The sequence below is a fragment of the Arachis hypogaea genome, chromosome 16 (genome assembly GCF_003086295.3).
Source record: "Arachis hypogaea cultivar Tifrunner chromosome 16, arahy.Tifrunner.gnm2.J5K5, whole genome shotgun sequence".
Lineage (NCBI taxonomy): Eukaryota > Viridiplantae > Streptophyta > Magnoliopsida > Fabales > Fabaceae > Arachis > Arachis hypogaea.
Window position 1 is genome coordinate 54,809,771 of NC_092051.1, and position 22,894 is coordinate 54,832,664.

At 35.7% G+C, this 22,894-nt stretch overlaps 1 protein-coding gene across 2 annotated transcripts; it reads left to right on the forward strand.

Annotated features, from left to right (window-relative positions):
* LOC112754259 (uncharacterized) lies at positions 1-21,834 on the forward strand. 2 transcript variants are annotated; one of them, XM_072220706.1, is made up of 4 exons: positions 1-652; positions 777-1,053; positions 18,831-20,512; positions 20,783-21,834. In XM_072220706.1, exons 3-4 carry the CDS (start codon positions 20,135-20,137, stop codon positions 20,957-20,959), a joined length of 555 nt encoding a protein of 184 aa, XP_072076807.1. In that variant the 5' UTR covers positions 1-652; positions 777-1,053; positions 18,831-20,134; the 3' UTR covers positions 20,960-21,834. The 2 variants fall into 2 exon arrangements, 1 of the variants encoding a protein (XP_072076807.1); XR_011874267.1 differs by lacking the exons at positions 18,831-20,512; positions 20,783-21,834 and adding an exon at positions 6,816-7,035.
* The last annotated feature ends 1,060 nt before the right edge of the window (positions 21,835-22,894 follow it).

Sequence of the window (22,894 nt, forward strand, 5' to 3'; positions counted from 1 at the left end):
AAATCAAACTCAGAAACACTAATTTTCCAAATTGAGAAACCCTAACCCACTAACCCCACACCCCAGCACCGTTCCCCCTTCGTTCACCTTCAGCTTCATTCCTCAATATACACACACACAAAACAAGAGAAAAACAGAAGAGGGAGGAGCTGCTGCCGCTACCGTGCCCAGCCATCGAGCCATGCGTCGCTGCCATTTTTGCACCGCCGCCGTCGCTCTCATCGCTGCTCCGTGGAGGCCGCAGAGAGGAACGCGAACCAGGAGCTTCCGTGTCGCACCGCCGATCTATCACCATGCTGCTGCGTTGCCATTGATGAAGCTTCTGCCACCGCCGTGAACTGCGAACAGAGGAGAGGGAGAGAGAGGAGTTCGCGAGGGAGAAGAGGAAGCAACGCTGCCCTTCCATCACCGCTGCCGCCAAGGTTTGTGGAAGAGAGTGTCGTCGTCGTCGTGGGTGGAGTCCACCGTCCCAGCCGCCACCAGAGAGAGCGCGCGCGAAGGGAAAACCTCACCACAAAGCCATCGCCGCTGTCGTCATGCTCCACCGCTGCCACTTCTCACCAAGCCGTAACTATCGTGTTTCCTGGTCACCATCGAAGGAAGCCGCCGCCAGCGTCGATTTGGAGTTGCTGCAATTAGAACCACTAACGGGGTGAGTTGTTACTGCCCTGTTACCATTCTAATCATATTCAACGTCCACTGTCATGAGCTGTTTCTGCCTTGAGTTCGTCAAATGCGGATTCCTTGTACTACTGCAACTGTCACTACTGCTGTAGGAACCAACTTTGCTGTTTGGCCGCCGCTGAGGCCTTCCACCATCACTGGAGTTGCTCAAAACCACCATGCTTGTTACCCAGGAAACAAAATGAGTGTTGGAAATTGTTATTGAAGCTACCCAAGAACACTGTGTTTCCTGCCAAGGGGACAGAACGGATGTCAGAACCTGACAGAGTGCTGCTGCCGTCAATCGGAGATGCTAAAATTGCCGCTGCTGCAGGTGGCTTCGAAATACTTAGTTGTGGCGTTTAGACTCTGCAATTTCGACTAACTGAGGTAGGGGATTTAACATTTTTAATTTAGAATGCCCACCAAGTTATTTGAATAAGTGCAAATGGTTAACAATGATTTAGAATTTCTTAATTGTCATGAATGACTTGAAATACATTTGAAATTAGTTAGTTAGTTATGAAATTTGGAGTAAGTTTGATGATGTGTTAGTGCTTCAATTGGATTATTGAATTCAGGTTAAGGCTGTGAATGTCTTTGGGCTTTGTTGTGAGTGTTTGAAGTTGTAATTGATATTGTTTTCTCTGATATGGATGGAATTGTTGAAAAGTTCTGACTCTATGTGATTATACTAAATTAGTTGAGTTGTGTGGCTGAAATTATGATTGGAATGATTGAGATTTTTGATTGGAACTTTGGTTGAATTTGTTGATTTTGTGAGATTGAATTATAGATTGTTTGATGAGAGATTATTGTGATTTCGGTATTTTGATGGGTCAAATTGAAACTATTGCTGTCGAGTTGGTTTATTGTAATGGGTTTAGTTAGTGATTAATTGAAGTTGGGCTTAAGAAATAATTGGAAGATTGAATCTTAAAATGTTGAACTAGTTGCTGAAAATCTGATTTTTGAGATTAAAAGATGACTTTGGAAGTGAATCAGTTATTCAATGATAATCGAAATGATATGAGAGTAAGGGCTGAGTAAACTGTATTTAAAGTAGTTGTTGGGACTCAATTTTGGAAAGTTTGAATTAACTATAGAACTAGTTAAGATTTTTCAAAGTTAAAATGTAAAACTTGATTTTCTGCATTACTTTTAAATGAAGCCGGAGACTTTGAAAATCTATATCTAATTCTGTGATGATTGGAATTGCGTGGGACCAAATCTGGATTAAGCTTTGGGATATAGGAAGCTGGACTGGTGAATTAGAGGCTTTTTTATTAAGTTTATGATTTATGGAAAATTTTTGAATTAGGAATTCCAAATTTGGTTTTCTGCAGGACGCTTAAGACAACAGCAACTTGTTTTCTCTTTTAAAAATTCTCCAGTTTGAATTTTGAAATAAGGTTTGCGTAATTCCGAATTCGTTTGATATTCTTAAAATAAAACTGAAATTAGACGGCCGATGTTGTTTTGATGATTACTTGGATATGGAATTTGAGAAATATATTTTCTATACTATTATCAAATGTTTTTGAGAATTTATTATTATGGCAATTGTTGAGAAAGGTTTGATAAGATAGAGAAAGAGGGAACCCGTAAGGGTGGTTAAGTCCGAGTTTTAGGGGAAGTGCTGCTGAAATTTTATAAAATCAGTTTTATTTGAAAAGTTATTTTAGAAGATTTGGATTTGGAAAATGATATAATTTAAGTTTTATTTAGTTAAGAAAAGAATTATTCTATTTTGAATTCGATTTACCAAAGAAAGGTTTATGTTTCAAAATTAAATTATTTTTGAAAGAAACTATGTTTTGAGATTGATTCAATATGAAAAGAATTATGTTTTAAGCTTGAAATAAAGGTTTATTTTCTAGAAGTTTGATGAATTTATAATATTTGAATTTGAATAGTAAAGAGAGAGATGATTTTTGAGTCTTTGGGAAGTTAGTAAACTTGGAAGAATTTTATTTGAATAATTTTAATGAGAGGATTATATTTCAAAAAGTATTTAGTGAATTTAAAATATATGATTTACTTAAGTCTTTTGAAGAGGGTTAAACTAAAAAAAAATATTTCTAAGGTTAGTTTTGAATTTAGATTGTTAAAGTAGAGATTATGAACTGAAATGAGGATTAAGATTTTCATGAACAAATGCTTGAGAAAGTTAAGAAAGGTTTAAGAAGATGTGTTAAGGATTCAAAGGGAAAGAGAGAATGAAGATTGATTTGTGGATTGTTGAGATTGAGAAAAGGATAATGAAAAATGTTAAAAGGTGGGAATACCCCACGAACTGTTAGTTGTTTAACTACGGGGGAAACGCAAAATTGATAATTGGTTAAAATCTGGAAGTACCCACGAACTGAATGATCATTGATCTCGGAGAAACCTATAGATTGTTATTTGTTTTATATGCGGGAAAAACCCACGGACTGATAATCATTGATTACGGGATTAACCCATGAATTGTTATATGTTGATCTCGGGTATAGCCCATGAACTGAAGATCATTGTTTGCTGTGTATTGATCTCGGGTATAACCCACGAACTGAAGATCTCTGTTTTGTTTCTGAATTGATCTCGGGGACGCCCACGAACTGAGGATCACTGTTTCCCCTTGTGCGTATATAATGGGGTCGGACTTCGCGCCGACTGCCGGTAGTCACGAAGGAGTGGTATTCTTACCACCGACACATATGCACTAAGGACACAAAAGGAAGCCATATCTGAGACTTGTTCCTAGGTAATGTCGGGTTGTAGGGTGTAAACCGACACGTGATCTCATGGCCTGCTTAGGACAGACATGCGTCATATTGGTTGTGCATTTGCTTTTGGTTGTGTTTGCTTGTATTACTTCTCTGTGATTGTGTTGTTTGTTTTATTGTGATTTGTTTATGTGTTTAATTGAGTTTCTTACTTGTGCTAGTAGTCTGTGAATGTAATGAGATGATTGATAACTGTTTGTTGTGACTGAGAATCACTTTTACAACATCTTAATTCAAACCATTTCTCTTTATCACATTACTCTTTTCTCTTTGTCTTTTTACTTTGCTCTGATTACTCTTTTCTCTGTATCCCTTTATTCTGCTCTGGTTACTCTGTTCTCTGTATTTCTTTACGCTGCTCTAATTTCTCTGTTTAACGTATGTATTTAAAGCTTATGTAAATTTCGGTATGAATAGTTAGTCTGTCCCAAGTATAGGTTCATTAAGTCTATACTGAAACAGTTTAACTTTTCATATAATACCTAACCCTATTCGCAATTCCAGGACTAACTATGTTGCCCTAATTCGTTCACTAGGTCTGTCTGGCTTTCTGTCATTAAAACTTTACAGACTTTTTTTTCGATTTCTATCTTTTCTTCAACTTTTTATCTTTTATTTATCTTTGCCTCACTAATATGTTTTTACTACTCCCTAAGTGTTTTATTAAAGTAATTATGAAAATCTATAACTAATTCTGTGATGATCGGAATTGCGTGGGACCAAATCTGGATTAAGCTTTGGGATATAGGAAGCTGGACTGGTGAATTAGAGGCTTTTTTATTAAGTTTATGATTTATGGTAAATTTTTGAATTAGGAATGCTAAATCTGGTTTTCTGCAGGACGCTTAAGACAGCAGCAACTTGTTTCCTCTATTAAAAATTCTCCAGTTTGAATTTTGAAATGGAACTAATTTTAAATGAAACTCTGTTTCTAGTACTTTAATTTCATAAAAATTTAGAATTGTTAGAGTTGTGGTTTTAAAGATATGAATTTTTAAAGTAAGAGGTATTAAGCAGTAAAAATTAGGTTTTGTTTTCTAAGTCAGCAACTTTGAGCCTTTATAATTTTTAATTCTGGAATGATATTGAGATGCAACCAATTGGAGGTGAAATTTGAGTATGTTTAGTATATATGATTTAAATTTCAGGGTATTCCATGTTTTAATAAGTAAGTTATGGGACTTGGAAGAGGTTGTGTTCAATGATTAGTAAAACAGATTTCAGCAGAAAATTACTTAACTTCCAAGCTACGTAACTCCTTCATTAAAAATGGTATGACCCTGAAACCAATTGAGAAAGAAATTTGGATAAGTTATGTTTAACCACGTTAATTTTGAAGGTTGTTGGATTTAATTTGGATTTTATATGAAATTTTGAATGTTGTACGCTGCTGCTGTCTTCTGGTTTTAAGGCACTATAGAGCAGTCACGGTTTTGCTTATATTCCCGAAGCTAGAGCCAGTGAAAAACTGTGATTTTTAGTTTAATAGGAAGCTTAATCCGAGACGGACGCGTGGATATAAGGTTTGCGTAATTTCGAATTCGTTTGATATTTTTAAAATAAAACTGAAATTAGACTGCCGATGTTGTTTTGATGATTACTTGGATATGAAATTTGAGAAATATATTTTCTATATTATTATCAAATATTTTTGAGAATTTATTATTATGGCAATTGTTGAGAAAGGTTTGATGAGATAGAGAAAGAGGGAACCCGTAAGGGTGGCTAAGTCCGAATTTTAGTGGAGGTGCTGTTGAAATTTTATAAAATCTATTTTATTTGAAAAGTTATTTTAGAATATTTGGATTTGGAAAATGATATAATTTAAGTTTTATTTAGTTAAGAAAAGAATTATTCTATTTTGAATTCGATTTACCAAGAAAAGGTTTATGTTTCAAAATTAAATTATTTTTGAAAGAAACTATGTTTTGCGATTGATTCAATATGAAAAGAATTATGTTTTAAGCTTGAAATAAAGGTTTATTTTCTAGAAGTTTGATGAATTTATAATATTTGAATTTGAATAGTAAAGAGAGAGATGATTTTTGAGTCTTTGGGAAGTTAGTAAACTTGGAAAAATTTTATTTGAATAATTTTAATGAGAGGATTATATTTCAAAAAGTATTTAGTGAATTTAAAATATATGATTTACTTATGTCTTTTGAAGAGGGTTAAACTAAAAAAAAAAGTTCTAAAGTTAGTTTTGAATTAAGATTGTTAAAGTAGAGATTATGAACTGAAATGAGGATTAAGATTTTCATGAACAAATGCTTGAGAAAGTTAAGAAAGGTTTAAGAAGATGTGTTAAGGATTCAAAGGGAAAGAGAGAATGAAGATTGATTTGTGGATTGTTGAGATTGAGAAAAGGATAATGAAAAATGATAAAAGGCGGGAATACCCCACGAACTGTTAGTTGTTTAACTACGGGAGAAACGCAAAATTGATAATTGGTTAAAATCGGGAAGTACCCACGAACTGAATGATCATTGATCTCGGGGAAACCTATAGATTGTTATTTATTTTATATGCGGAAAAAATCCACGGACTGATAATCATTGATTACGGGAATAACCCATGAATTGTTGTATGTTGATCTTGGGTATAGCCCATGAATTGAAGATCATTGTTTGCTGTGTATTGATCTCGGGTATAATCTACGAACTGAAGATCGCTATGTTATTGTGTATTGATCTTGGGTATAACCCACGAACTGAAGATCTCTATTTTGTTTGTGAATTGATCTCGGGGACGCCCACGAACTGAGGATCACTGTTTCCCCTTGTGCGTATATAATAGGGTCGGGCTTCGCGCCGACTGCCGGTAGTCACAAAGGAGTGGTATTCTTACCACCGACACATATGCACTAAGGACACAAAGGGAAGCCATATCTGGGACTTGTTCCTAGGTAATTTCGGGCTGTAGGGTGTAAACCGACACGTGAGCTCATGGCCTGCTTAGGACAGACATGCGTCATATTGGTTGTGCATTTGCTTTTGGTTGTGTTTGCTTGTATTACTTATCTGCGATTGTGTTGTTTGTTTTATTGTGATTTGTTTGTCTGTTGAATTGAGTTTCTTACTTGTGCTAGTAGTCTGTGAATATATAGAACTGATTAATAACTGTTTGTTGTGACTGAGATTCAATTATGTGGCTAAAAGATATTTAATATGACAAATTGTGATTGAGATCTATTTTGGGTTTAGAAATTTAAAGAAAGTAATTATTTATCTAAAGTAATATTAAAAAGTACTTCAAAAGGTTTGACTAAGATGGTTTATTAAGCAAAGTTAATTATTTGCATGTTAATCATTACTTTTACGGCATTCCCATTCCCTACTGAGAACGTGTGGTTTGTTCTCACCCCAAAATCTTCCACCCTTTCAGTGACACAGGTTCGAAGATTCAGTTTGAAACTGCGGGCGATTCTAGAATTTACTTACGAGTTAAGTTTATGACTTGAGTTTCTTTCATAGAATTCCCTCGCCCTTACTGCTTAAGGTTTTTATTTTATGCTGAGGGATAGGAGTTGTACCTAAATTTTATTTAAATTCTTTTGTATAATATTACTATTATTAATAATTATGTGATTATTATTACTTGGTGATGTTTGCTATATGATTTTAATAAACAAAGACAAAAATTTCTGGTATTTTTACTAAAATTGAATCGCGATATCGAACTAAAGGCTTAATAGTAAATAGTTAATAAGGAAAACAGATCAGTAACGCCTTACTTTTGGTACGATCATGACGTATTGGAAGTTGGGTCGTTACAAATGGTATTAGAGCAGTTCGTTCCTATTAGAGCCTTGGGAATGGACTGACTATGCTTCACTGCATACTCTGAGTGTCTGTCATGCTTTGTGACTTGTTCTGATAACAAGAGTTTGAGTTTTATATGCATGACTGTCTGATGATTAACGCTGTTAGTCTACCATTGCATGCTTCATGGTATTAGGTCTGGCCAACTTAATACTAATGATTTATGTTTATGGGAACACTAATAGGTTATCATAGACGAAATAGAAGTTATAAGTGATGCGATTATCGGGGTTTGGGAGCGATAGAATTTATGAAGTTAGTTTCGATTCAACGTATAATCTTTATTCGTGCCACATGAACTCGTGCCATATTTTTCTTAGTTGCTTTCATTAGAATTCTCTAGTTTGAATTTCCTCCTTAGAATGTGATTTGATTATTTCCCAACCATACCTTGTCATTCTTGTATATCTTTGCTTGCCTATAAATCTGATTGCTTACTTAACTCTTTGAATATTCATTCTTGATAATGCCTATGCTTCTGTTCATATATTCTGTTTTCTTTGATTTTAGTTTGAACTTATTTTATTCTAGCAATTTTTGAGGGCAAAAATTTTTTTTAAGGTGGGTAGAATGTAACAACCCTAGTTTTTGAAAATCAAATAATTAGTTATTTGTGATTTATTTTAAGAAAATTATTTTACTAATGATAATTAAATAGAGTTTCATGATAATTGAAGTTTAAATTAATTAGAATTTTTTTATATAATCTTTATTGGATATTTGGTATAATTGAAATTATAAGTTTGATAATTGAAAAATTAGAATAATTGTATAATTTAATTTAAATAAATTCTATTTTGAATGAATTATATTATTAACTTGAACTCCTAGAAATTATTTTATTAGAAATGATTAGATTGATATTTATAAATACTTTAAGTTTAAGTCAATTAATATTTATGTACAACTTTATTATAATTAATTATTTTATAAATTGAAATTAAAGTTTCGGAGATAGAAAAATAATAGAGATTTGTATGATTTAATCTAGAAAATTGATATTTGAATTAAAATTGTACTTTACAAAATATAATTAACTTGTTCATTTTATAATTTAAATTAGAAATAATTGATTGAACTTAGCAATATGATGATAAATAATGTTCCTAAATATTTTTAATAAAGTATATTTGATTTTAAAATTACTCTACCCTCCAATTTTATCAAAATATCTATTCATATCTATCCATATTCTTTTATAAAGTCCTAATTTCTAACCCTAATTCCCAAATCAAATTCAGAAACCTAATTTCCCAAATTGAGAAACCCTAACCCACTAACCCCACACCCCAGCGCCGTTCCCCCTTCGTTCACCTTCAGCTTCATTCCTCAATATACACACACAAAACAAGAGAGAAACAGAAGAGGGAGGAGCTGCTGCCGCTACCGTGCCCAGCCATCGAGCCATGCATCGCTGCCATTTTTGCACCGCCGCCGTCGCTCTCATCGCTGCTCCGTGGAGGCCGCAGAGAGGAACGCGAACCAGGAGCTTCCGTGTCGTGCCGCCAATCTGTCACCATGCTGCTGCGTCGCCATTGATGAAGCTTCTGCCACCACCGTGAACTGCGAACAGAGGAGAGGGAGAGAGAGGAGTTTGCGAGGGAGAAGAGGAAGCAACGCTGCCCTTCCATCACCGCTGCTGCCAAGGTTTGTGGAAGAGAGTGTCGTCGTCGTCGTGGGTGGAGTCCACCGTCCCAGCCGCCACCAGAGAGAGCGCGCGCGAAGGGAAAACCTCACCACAAAGCCATCGCCGCTGTCGTCATGCTCCACCGCTGCCACTTCTCACCAAGCCGTCACTATCATGTTTCCTGGTCACCATCGAAGGAAGCCGCCGCCAGCGTCGATTTGGAGTTGCTGCAATTAGAACCACTAACGGGGTGAGTTGTTACTGCCCTGTTACCATTCTAATCATATTCAACGTCCACTGTCTTGAGCTGTTTCTGCCTTGAGTTCGTCAAATGCGGATTCCTTGTACTACTGCAACTGTCACTACTGCTGTAGGAACCAACTTTGCTGTTTGGCCGCTGCTGAGGCCTTCCACCATCACTGGAGTTGCTCAAAACCACCATGGTTGCTACCCAGGAAACAAAATGAGTGCTGGAAATTGTTATTGAAGCTACCCAAGAACACTGTGTTTCCTGCCAAGGGGACAGAACGGATGTCAGAACCTGACAGAGTGCTGCTGCCGTCAATCGGAGATGCTAAAATTGCCGCTGCTGCAGGTGGCTTCGAAATACTTAGTTGTGGCGTTTAGACTCTGCAATTTCGACTAACTGAGGTAGGAGATTTAACGTTTTTAATTTAGAATGCCCACCAAGTTATTTGAATAAGTGCAAATGGTTAACAATGATTTAGAATTTCTTAATTGTCATGAATGACTTGAAATGCATTTGAAATTAGTTAGTTAGTTATGAAATTTGGAGTAAGTTTGATGATATGTTAGTGCTTCAATTGGATTATTGAATTCAGATTAAGGCTGTGAATGTCTTTGGGCTTTGTTGTGAGTGTTTGAAGTTGTAATTGATATTGTTTTCTCTGATATGGATGGAATTGTTGAAAAGTTCTGACTCTATGTGATTATACTGAATTAGTTGAGTTGTGTGGCTGAAATTATGATTGGAATGATTGAGATTTTTGATTGGAACTTTGGTTGAATTTGTTGATTTTGTGAGATTGAATTATAGATTGTTTGATGAGAGATTAGTGTGATTTCGGTATTTTGATGGGTCAAATTGAAACTATTGCTGTCGAGTTGGTTTATTGTAATGGGTTTAGTTAGTGATTAGTTGAAGTTGGGCTTAAGGAATAATTGGAAGATTGAATCTTAAAATGTTGAACTAGTTGCTGAAAATCTGATTTTTGAGATTAAAAGATGACTTTGGAAGTGAATCAGTTATTCAATGATAATTGAAATGATATGAGAGTAAATGCTGAGTAAACTGTATTTAAAGTAGTTGTTGGGACTCAATTTTGGGAAGTTTGAATTAACTATAGAACTAGTTAAGATTTTTCAAAGTTAAAATGTAAAACTTGATTTTCTGCATTACTTTTAAATGAAGCCGGAGACTTTGAAAATCTATAACTAATTCTGTGATGATCGGAATTGCGTGAGACAAAATCTGGATTAAGCTTTGGGATATAGAAAGCTGGACTGGTGAATTAGAGGCTTTTTTATTAAGTTTATGATTTATGGTAAATTTTTGAATTAGGAATGCCAAATCTGGTTTTCTGCAGGACGCTTAAGACAGCAGCAACTTGTTTCCTCTATTAAAAATTCTCCAGTTTGAATTTTGAAATGGAACCAATTTTAAATGAAACTCTGGTCCTAGTACTTTAATTTCATAAAACTTTAGAATTGTTAGAGTTGTGGTTTTAAAGATATGAATTTTTAAAGTAAGAGGTATTAAGCAGTAAAAATTAGGTTTTGTTTTCTAAGTCAGTAACTTTGAGCCTTTATAATTTTTAATTCTGGAATGATATTGAGATGCAACCAATTGGAGGTGAAATTTGAGTATGTTTAGTATATATGATTTAAATTTCAGGGTATTCCATATTTTAATAAGTAAGTTATGGGACTTGGAAGAGGTTGTGTTCAATGATTTGTAAAACAGATTTCAGCAGAAAATTACTTAACTTCCAAGCTACGTAACTCCTTCATTAAAAATGGTATGACCCTGAAACCAATTGAGAAAGAAATTTGGATAAGTTATGTTTAACCACATTAATTTTGAAGGTTGTTGGATTTAATTTGGATTTTATATGAAATTTCGAATGTTGTACGCTGCTGCTGTCTTCTGGTTTTAAGGCACTATAGAGCAGTCATGGTTTTGCTTATATTCTCGAAGCTAGAGCCAGCGAAAAATTGTGATTTTTAGTTTAATAGGAAGCTTAATCCAAGACGGACACGTGGATATAAGGTTTGCGTAATTCCGAATTCGTTTGATATTTTTAAAATAAAACTGAAATTAGACTGCCGATGTTGTTTTGATGATTACTTGGATATGGAATTTGAGAAATATATTTTCTATACTATTATCAAATGTTTTTGAGAATTTATTATTCTGGCAATTGTTGAGAAAGGTTTGATAAGATAGAGAAAGAGAGAACCCGTAAGGGTGGCTAAGTCCGAGTTTTAGGGGAGGTGCTGCTGAAATTTTATAAAATCTGTTTTATTTGAAAAGTTATTTTAGAAGATTTGGATTTGGAAAATGATATAATTTAAGTTTTATTTAGTTAAGAAAAGAATTATTCTATTTTGAATTCGATTTACCAAGGAAAGGTTTATGTTTTAAAATTAAATTATTTTTGAAAGAAACTATGTTTTGAGATTGATTCAATATGAAAAGAATTATGTTTTAAGCTTGAAATAAAGGTTTATTTTCTAGAAGTTTGATGAATTTATAATATTTGAATTTGAATAGTAAAGAGAGAGATGATTTTTGAGTCTTTGGGAAGTTAGTAAACTTGGAAGAATTTTATTTGAATAATTTTAATGAGAGGATTATATTTCAAAAAGTATTTAGTGAATTTAAAATATATGATTTACTTATGTCTTTTGAAGAGGGTTAAACTAAAAAAAATAGTTCTAAAGTTAGTTTTGAATTAAGATTGTTAAAGTAGAGATTATGAACTGAAATGAGAATTAAGATTTTCATGAACAAATTCTTGAGAAAGTGAAGAAAGGTTTAAGAAGATGAGTTAAGGATTCAAAGGGAAAGAGAGAATGAAGATTGGTTTGTGGATTGTTGAGATTGAGAAAAGGATAATGAAAAATGATAAAAGGCGGGAATACCCCACGAACTGTTAGTTGTTTAACTACGGGGGAAACGCAAAATTGATAATTGGTTAAAATCGGGAAGTACCCACGAACTGAATGATCATTGATCTCGGGGAAACCTATAGATTGTTATTTATTTTATATGCGGGAAAAACCCACGAACTGATAATCATTGATTACGGGAATAACCCATGAATTGTTGTATGTTGATCTCGGGTATAGCCCATGAAGTGAAGATCATTGTTTGCTGTGTATTGATCTCGGGTATAACCCACGAACTGAAGATCGCTGTTTTGTTTGTGAATTGATCTCGGGGGCGCCCACGAGCTGAGGATCACTGTTTCCCCTTGTGCGTATATAATGGGGTCGGGCTTCGCGCCGACTGCCGGTAGTCACGAAGGAGTGGTATTCTTACCACCGACACATATGCACTAAGGACACAAAGGGAAGCCATATCTGGGACTTGTTCCTAAGTAATGTCGGGTTGTATGGTGTAAACCGACACGTGAGCTCATGGCCTGCTTAGGACAGACATGCGTCATATTGGTTGTGCATTTGCTTTTGGTTGTGTTTGCTTGTATTACTTCTCTGCGATTGTGTTGTTTGTTTTATTGTGATTTGTTTGTCTGTTGAGTTGAGTTTCTTACTTGTGCTAGTAGTCTGTGAATATATAGAACTGATTAATAACTGTTTGTTGTGACTGAGAATCAATTGTGACTGAGATTCAATTATGTGGCTAAAAGATATTTAATATGACAAATTGTGATTGAGATCTATTTTAGTTTTAGAAATTTAAAGAAAGTAACTGTTTCCCCTTGTGCGTATATAATGGGGTCGGGCTTCGCGCCGACTGCCGGTAGTCACGAAGGAGTGGTATTCTTACCACCGACACATATGCACTAAGGACACAAAGGGAAGCCATATCTGGGACTTGTTCCTAGTTAATGTCGGGCTGTAGGGTGTAAACCGACACGTGAGCTCATGGCCTGCTTAGGACAGACATGCGTCATATTGGTTGTGCATTTGCTTTTGGTTGTGTTTGCTTGTATTACTTCTCTGCGATTGTGTTGTTTATTTTATTGTGATTTGTTTGTCTGTTGAATTGAGTTTCTTACTTGTGCTAGTAGTCTGTGAATATATAGAACTGATTAATAACTGTTTGTTGTGACTGAGAATCAATTGTGACTGAGATTCAATTATGTGGCTAAAAGATATTTAATATGACAAATTGTGATTGAGATCTGTTTTGGTTTTAGAAATTTAAAGAAAGTAATTATTTATCTAAAGTAATATTAAAAAGTACTTAAAAAGGTTTGACTAAGATGGTTTATTAAGCAAAGTTAATTATTTGCATGTTAATCATTACTTTTACGGCATTCCCATTCCCTACTGAGAACGTGTGGTTTGTTCTCACCCCCAAAATCTTCCACCCTTTCAGTGACACAGGTTCGAAGATTCAGTTTGAAACTGCGGGCGATTCTAGAATTTACTTACGAGTTAAGTTTATGACTTGAGTTTCTTTCATAGAATTCCCTCGCCCTTACTGCTTAAGGTTTTTATTTTATGCAGAGGGATAGGAGTTGTACCTGAATTTTATTTAAATTCTTTTGTATAATATTACTATTATTAATAATTATGTGATTATTATTACTTGGTGATATTTGCTATATGATTTTAATAAACAAAGACAAAAATTTCTGGTATTTTTACTAAAATTGAATCGCGATATCGAACTAAAGGCTTAATAGTAAATAGTTAATAAGGAAAACAGATCAGTAACGCCTTACTTTTGGTATAATCATGACGTATTGGAAGTTGGGTCGTTACACCTTCGTCTTCCTCAGTTCCTCCCCGTGACCTCGTGAGATATTCACTCCCAGACCCAGAAAGCTCTTAGCCTCCATGTCTTCTCTTTTCATCGTGATGCGTTCCCTCTATTCCACTTCTATCGCGCTGCCTCTGTTCTGCTAGGCCCTCCAACCGTTGTTTGTTCTAGTTTCGTCGCCTGTGTCTTCTAGTTCGAATTCCTCAATTGTGCTCCATCTCTCCCTCATTTGTGTTTGTCTGTTTGAGTTCCAGCACTAGTGGAAGGTGATTTTTGCGGTTTTTTTCTTCAATCATCACTATGTTAGATTTCTTTGTTCTTGGAATTTGGTTTTATTTCTGGTTAGGATTGGTGATCTGAATCTTTTACTTAAAAATTATTTTTTGATACTTTGATTTCAAGTTTCTTACTGTTTCAATTTGAGGGAATTGTGAATTTTGGTTTAAGTTGTGATTGAAGGTTCTTTGGTTTGGGTATTCTTCACTTTCCTGGAAGCTTAGCTTTTAATTCTTTGGGCATACACGTATCAAAGTATTGTTTTCAGCAATGGTGATTTTTAGATTTGTTTTTTGGTTACTTTATTTTAAATATTTTTATTGGTGTTGTTGTGTTGTTGCTATGATTTAACTATTCTTTTGATTCTCTCTTTTTTTCGAATGCTCAGTTAGTGCTTGGTTGATTGGTTTTGGTCACTAATTGTAGTTGATGATAAATTTTAAATTGATAACTCTATTATTGCTTTACTGCCTGTTTTGTAGTTAAATTTTATTGAAGTTTCTTAAATTTGTACTGCCTATGTTACTGATTCATTATTCCTTCATTACTTTTTTTGTTGTTAATTATTGTAATAAGCTTTGTTAAAATTGGATTGAAAACTGTTAATCTTTCTTCATTTTTTACTGTTCTAACTTATGTTCTTATTAAAAAATTTACAATTGGTGATCTTTTAATTTATTATATGCTTTATGTTTTCATTGTTTTATTCTTACGAAGAAAAAATTTTGCAAATAGTGATTGTATGATTCATGTTTTGATTGTTCTGTTATATAAAAAAAATTATGTTTTCTTCCGTGCTGGATTCTTTTTGTTTCAGGCTCTGTTGTGTGTTTGTTGTGTAACACAACACTATCTTTTTTTGTTTTACTTTTTGACTTAGCTACGTTAAAGTAATATTCTTTGTCTTTAACTTGTGCACTGTAATTTAATCTAGCTATTTTAATGGAAGTAAAATTACGTTAATTGTCAACAAATTTGTAGCAAGTTTTTGCATATTTTTAAGATTAATTATATTTAGTTGGTAATATTTAATGTAGGTAAATTTGAGAGATATTTTAGGATATTTAGTTATAATTTATTTATTATTTTATTGTAGAACGATTTTTTTGGTTGAACCAGATTGACCGGTTGGACCAATAAACCAGTAACTAGAGCGATTTAATGACCAATCTGATTTTCAGAATCTTGGATATAGGGATGGAAACAGTCCCTGATGCATGTGCATCATGTTATGTTTTCTATACTTTTTCATACAAGAAATTAATGCTTAATGTCTAATTATGGAGATGTTTTGGTGCTTAAGTCGTATTGACACAAGAATTGTTGTGGGTAAGGAATTTCACAAAATATTTACGTTGCAAGTATAGCTCCACACCAACAAACAATTCTCGCAATCAAATTAAATTTATGGTTTTGTCACATGTACAAACCCCAATGAAAATTAACCGAAGTATTTGGACTCCGGGTCGTCTCACGAGGAATTTTAATGAAGTGTATGCTTATTGGCTATGAAGGGGTAAGGGGGTTTTTTAATTGATAAGAGGGCAAGAAATTAAATGACAAGAAAAGTAAATTAAGCAAGTAATTAAAGAGGACAAGTAAATAAGAGAAAGCAAATAATAAAGAGAGAGACATTCATGGCAAGGGTTGAGAACATAGGCTTTCTATCCTAGTCATGCAATGATTAATTCATCTTATCTAGTCAACTCCAACAAATGGAAGAAGGTATCATGTCATCTTCACATAGGGAGAAATTCAAACAAGACTAATTAATCATGTCACAAATATAAACAAGAATTTATCTTATTACGCCATCTCCAACATTGGAAGAAGGTATCATGTTATCTTCCATGAGAGAAAGTCTAATAAGACTAGCTAATCTTAATCCAAAAGTCCTAATCAACTTACTAATTAAATTAGCAAAAGATTAGCGTCAATGAAAACAATATTAGCTAACAACTCTAGATCACCAATATAAGTTGGGTTTTCATGACTCAAGATCACCTAATTACTCTTTCCAAGCCAAGATTGCTCAAAATCTATTCTAACATCCTTCCAAGTATTTTGTCAAATACTTGGAAGGCATACATGGAAAGCATAGTAAAATGTACAAGAATAGTAAAATCTACCAACTACAAATTGCAAGGAAACAAGATCAACAACTCAATTCAACAATAAAGAAACATCAAACATTAAATTACATTAAAAGAAAATCAAATCCAACAAGAGCATCCATGAACATAAAAGAGAAATTAACATTACAAATCATGAGAATGAAAGAGTAGAGGTAAGAAATCATAAAATAAATAAGATGAAAACATGTAATTAAATCTAGATCTAAGATGGAAATTAACCTAACCTAATTCTAGAGAGAAGAGGGAGCTTCTCTCTCTAGAAACTAACCTACATGATGCTAATGCTACAAACAATTGCTCCCCCCTTACCCAAGCTTGAATTCTGCATGAAATAGCATTAGAAATAAGTTGGGTTGGGCCCAAAGTGCTTCAGAAATTGTTGGGGGCGATTTCACTTTAGTGGGCCACGAGCAGCATTAGCGCGCATGCGTACATGGCGCGTGCGCGCCCATGAACGCGAAGCAACTGATAAACCCCGATTTTGTGGTTTATCTTGTGCTTATTTTGGGGGATTTTATCAACATTTCTCACACTTATTCACAAGAAATGCATGGTTTTGTGTTCTCTTCCCAATATTGCTCCATGATGGAAAACATTCTTATTTTGCCTTAAAATTGCCATATTTTAATTCTCTTCTATTGCCATTCGATGCCGTGATGTATTTGTTGAGTAATTTCAGGAATTATAGGGTAGGAATGACTTAGAAGAGAGAGAGAAAGCATGTACAAAAATGGAGGAACATGAAGAATTGAAATCTTGGGAAAAGCAGCATCAGCGCGCTCGCGCACTCCACGCGCACGCGTGGACGGGATTGGCTGGAAGCGGCGCGCAAGGATGGACGCATCCGCGCGGACTAAAATACTTCTATCAACGCGCACGCACGCATGATGCGCACGCGTGGAAAGCTGCACGTGACCTCATTAAAGGAAATCATGCCTGGCGATTTCTGAGGCTCATTAGGCCCAATTTCAAGCTGTTTCTGCATGAAAAAGACCCAAGGATGCTAGGGGAAAAGGGGGGATCACTCATTTTACACTAGGACATAATTTTTAGTTAGTTTTTGGTTCTTTTGTTATTCTAGAGGGAGAAACCCTTGTTCCTCTCTAGATCTAGTTTTAATTTGATCTTCCCTTGTTGATTTGTGACTTGGATCTTGTTAATTACTAGTTTTAATTGTTCAATTTGAATTCCTTGTTACAATTTTGCTTATATCTTGTGATAGTTTATGAATTCTTGTCAATTGTTATTTTATACCCATTTCATGAATGTTGTGAATCTTGACTTGTTGATGTTACATTGATGATTTCTATGTTTAGCTTTGTTGTTTGGATGATCATATGTTAATAATTGTTAGTGGGTACTTGTAGATTTCAATTTAATTGCTATTTTGAACATGTCTTTTGTTAATGCTTACCAAGTGTTTGATGAATTGTTTACTTTGATTATGGAGTAGTTCTCTTTACTCTTGGCCTAGGTCAAGGGAATTGGGTAACTTGAGTCATTGGGTCTAATGGATTTGATGATTTGGGAGCCTTAGGTGGTCAATTTGATACTCATTGACGCCAACCCACTACTAATCTAATTAATAGGTAGGTTGGGACTAATGGGTTGATGTGATCAAAGCCATTTGACGTACTTCAAGTCTAGGAGTAGATCTCACGTACTTAAGACTTTGAGAGTAGACTTAATGAGCTTGGTTCCTCATAATTGTCAAGATATAGTTATTAGACAAGGATGGTGGCCCCAATTCCCTAGCCTAGCCAAGAGTTGCTCTTATTATTCATATTTGAAAATCAATTTCCTCAACCAATTACTTTAGTTGTAGTTACTTGTTTGGGTTATAATAGAATTAAGTGGAACATTGTTTATTCGTTGAAGTTGCTCATGTTTTGCTTAGTTAATTGAACTAGTTATTTCATTTTAAGATTACTTGCTTGTTAAGATTCCCATTTATTTTCATGCTCATAACTCACAACCCCGGATTTCTAACCAATGTTGAAGCACATGTTTGCCCATTCCTTGTGAGACGACCCGATGTGTGAATACTTCGGTTATTTCTATTGGGGTTGAACTTGTGACAACCAGATCCCTCTTCTAAATTTGACCCCCGAGGATTGTTGTTGGTAGAGCTATACTTGCAACGCGACCTTATTGGAGAAAATATTTACCAATACACCCTTAGGGCGCCTGTCAAATTTTTGGCGCCGTTGCCGGGGAATGGTTGCAACATATGCCTTGATATTGGTTATATGAATATTTGAATATTGTAGATAGTTTACTTCTTTCAATACTTAGCCATAGTTTAGATTTCTTTTACATTTGTGCTATGACTTTCAAGTTTGATGACTTGGTCTCAACCGAATTCTAGCTTAGCCAATTTTGATCCCGAGATCGAATGAACTTTGTTACACACTCGGCATGCTAGACAGCGATTGAATTACACGCCTTGTACTTCGGCCCCTCTTGAGGAAAATGCCGAATCACTAGATATTACCGAGAGTGACTTGGAGTCCGTTACTTCCTATTCTTCTGTTGGCACTACTAATACATCTTTGCATCCTACAGGTGAGCCACACATGGCGGAGCCACGCCGGATCACTTTACATGAGCAAGGAGCTCCGGATATCATACTTCAACCGTTGCAAGCAAGGTATCCTAACCTTGATCTGAACTTTGAGTTGAAGAGTAGCTTGATACATCTACTTCCTAAGTATCATGGGTTGCCGGGTCAAGACCCCATCCGACATTTGAAGGATTTTCAAGTTGCTTGTTCTACGGCTCGATGGCATGGAGCCGACGAGGTAGCTATCATGGTTTTTGCCTTCCCCTTCTCTCTTGAAGCGCAAGCAAAAATATGGTTCTATTCACTACCGGATGAGATTGTGACTAATTGGGATTTCTTGAGAAGAGAGTTTCTTGATAAATTCTTTCCATCGGAGAAGACCGACTACATCCGGAAAGAGATTTCGGGCATAATGCAAAGAGACCAAGAAAGTTTGTACGAGTATTGGTCTCGGTTCAAGAGGCTATTGGAGTCATGTCTACACCACGGAATGACCACTAACTTGCTCATTAGCTACTTTACCGGAGGTCTTTGTACGGAGGATAGAAGATTGCTCACCGCTTCTAGTGGTGGTTCCTTTTCGAAAAACAAGACGGAGGGAGAAGCTTGGAATTTGATAAAGGATGTTGCCGAATCTACACAACACACAAGAGTGAGAAGTAATCCTCTCAAGGGTGTAGTAGAACCATCCCCTTCCGAATCAAGTCTAACCAAAGCACTTGGGGATATGACCACCATCCTTACACAAATCCAAAGGGATCAAAAGGAATACTACTCCATCAAAACCGTCCAAGCCCCACCTCCGGTTGCTCAACTTGAAGGCCCTCCTAGAATTTGTGGTTTGTGCTCTAGCACCACACATTACACTGACCAATGCCATCAAATTTAAGAGGAACATGCCCTTGTGGTGGCCAATGTGAATTACAACAACCGTCCACCCTACCCTTCTCAAGGTCAAAACAATTACCATCAAGGTGGTAATCAACATCAAGGGTGGAGGGATAATGCGCAAGGAAGTAATCAAAACCAAAGATGGAACAACTCTCCTTCTCATCACAACAACAACCAATCTTCATCCCAATACCACCACAACAACACCAACTACCAAGCCAACCAAAACCAAAACAACTACACCAAGTACCAAGCACCACACCATAGACAACAAAACCAAAACCAAACTCCTCCATCTTCCAACAATCAAGTTGAAGAGCTTAGAGCTACTATGGAAAAATGAGATGAGAGCAACAAGGCTCAATTTGATGCCTTGAGTACCCAATTGGCTAACCTCACCAACTTGCTTTCAAAGATGAACATGTCAAACCAACCACCAAACCCCAATAACAACACTAACCAACCCTCAAGTTCTTCTAACCTTCCATCCCAACCCCAACCAAATCCAAGAGGCGGCCTCAACGCCATCACTCTACGGTTGGGGACTACATTAGAAGAGATACCTCCAAGGGTCATGGGAGAAATTCATGAGGAAGAGGTAGTTGTTGAAGCTCCACATGAAGAAGAGGTGGTAGACAAAAGGCATGAGGAAGAAGGAGTAAATCTCAAGAAACCCAAGAGGAAAGCCATAGTGGATGAGTCCGTTCCTATTCTATTTCCTTCCATGGTGAAGAAGGCAAAGAAAACACCGGAGTTTGATTTGAACATGCTTCAAGTGTTCAAAAAGGTTGAGGTAACCATACCACTCCTTGATGCTATTCAACAAATTCCAAAGTATGCAAAATTTTTGAAAGACTTGTGTACACACAAGGATAGGATAGGAGAATTGGAGACATTATCCTTGGGTAGTTCAATTTTTTCCTTGATGGAACCTATTCCAAGAAAATGTGGTGACCCTGGACCGTGCTTAGTGTCTTGTTGTATTGGCGGATACACCTTTCATGATTGTATGTGTGACTTCGGAGCCTGTGTTAGCATCATGCCGTTTTCTATTTATGTGCAGTTGAATTTAGCTCCATTGAAGAAGTCGGCGGTGAGGTTTGCCTTAGCCGATAAAAGTGTGATCACAGTGATGGGGATAGCAGAAGATGTACTCGTGGCAATTAAGGATTTGGTTTTTTCGGTTGACTTTTACATCCTTGAAATGCCTCCAGCAGAAAATAGAAGCTCATCCTCCTGACAAACCCCATTTGTAGGGTTTATCTTGTATTGATTTTTGGGAATTTTATCACCTTTTACCCACATTTATTCAATGAAATAGCATGGTTTTATAACTTCTCCTTTAATTGTGCTTGAATGTGAAAACATGCTTTTTAGGACTCAAAATAGCTAAATTTAATTCACCTTGATTCTATTAGATGCCTTGATATGTTTGTTAAGTGATTTAAGGTTTAGGAGGCAAAGATTGGATTAAGGGAATGAAGAAAGAAAGCATGAAAAGTTGGAGAACTCATGAAGAAATGAAAGAACCGGAAAGCTGTCAAGCCGACCTCTTTGCACTTAAACAACCATAACTTGAGCTACAGAGGTCCAAATGATGCGGTTCCAGTTGGGTTAGAAAGCTAACATTCGGGGCTTCGAAACGATATAAGATTTGCCATAGTTGCTACACGTATGGTGGCACGCACGCGCATAGTACGCGCACGCACCGTTGCTGCCACCTGGTTCACTTAAAGCAAAACGTGGCCAGCGATTTTAGAAGCCTTGTGGGCCCAATCCTACTCATTTCTGATATTATTTAAGCCAAGGATTGAAGATGAATCAATATACTTTTAACCAATTAGTTTAGTTTTAGCTTAGTTTAGTAGTTAGAGTTAGTTTCTAGAGAGAGAAGCTCTCACTTCTCTCTAGAATTAGGATTAGGTTTAGTTCAATAATCTTAGATCTAGATTTTAATTCATGCTTTCATCTCCTTCTACCTCTCAATTCCTTGTTGTTACATTCATTCTTCTTCCATTCTTTTGTTGTAATTTCCTTTATGTTGTTCTTATGTTTTGTTGTAGACCTACTATTGTTCATTCCATTTTCTTTCAATTCAATAAGAGGTAATTCATGTAGATCTTGTTTCCTTTAATTGTTGTTGTTAATTCTTTACATTTGATTGTAGTTAAAATTAATTCTTGTTGTTGATTTACTATGTTTTTCTTTTGTGCCTTCCAAGTGTTTGATGAAATGCTTGGTTGGATTTTAGAGTAGAGTTTTATGTTCTTGGCTTGGAAAGGTAACTTAGGAACTCTTGAGTTACTAATGTCCAAGTAATTGATGATTGGGATTCATTGACTCTAGTTCTCACTAATTGAATTAGTGGAGAGTTAGGACTTATGGACTAGGATTGATATAGCTCATTTGACTTTCCTTTACTACTAGTTAGAGGATGATGTAATGAGATTAATCCTTGCCAATTCTCATATTGTGGTTAGTGATTAGGATAGAGATCTTTGACCACCAACCCTTGCCAAGACCTTTTTAGCCATTAGTTTACTTTCTTACCATTTACCATTTAATTTTCTTGCTTCTTATTTGATTTTATTTTTATTTTCTCTTGCTATCATGAATTCTCACTTTGGCTATGAGTGTGATTACAACTATGTTGTAGGTAATGGGGGCTACAATGAAGATGTGTATCAAGAATGGGATAACCAAAGGTGGGAAGAGCCACATGCACATGATCAATCTTCATGGCAACAACCTCCACCAATACACTATGAAGAAGAGCCATTCTTTGATGCATATCAATCTAATGGCTATGGTGAACTCCCTTGTGACTTTCAAGAACCACCACCATATGCCTATGAGCCATACCCTCAACATAACCCTCAACCATACTCAAAAGCCACTTTTCACCAACCACCTTCATATGACCCTCATCCATATCTACCATTACAACAACCGTATGAGCCATATGAACCACATATAGAGCCACCACCATCTCAACATTACTACTTCCAAGAGCCACCCCCTCCATGTTATTACCAAGATGAACCACCCCAATTGTATGAAAATTTTCAACCACAAATGTATGGAAATTTTCAACCACAAGATGAATACCACTTTCCACCACAACCTCCCATGGAAGAATATTCATGTCCATCAATCCAAGAGCCATATGATCCTA

Excerpts from the sequence above, each read along its gene's own strand:
- LOC112754259 (XM_072220706.1), top strand. The coding sequence starts at position 20,135 with ATGAACATGTCAAACCAACCACCAAACCCCAATAACAACACTAACCAA. Across the intron at positions 20,513-20,782 it reads AAGTGTTCAAAAAGGTTGAG|TTGAATTTAGCTCCATTGAA; the intron begins GTAACCATACCA and ends ATTTATGTGCAG.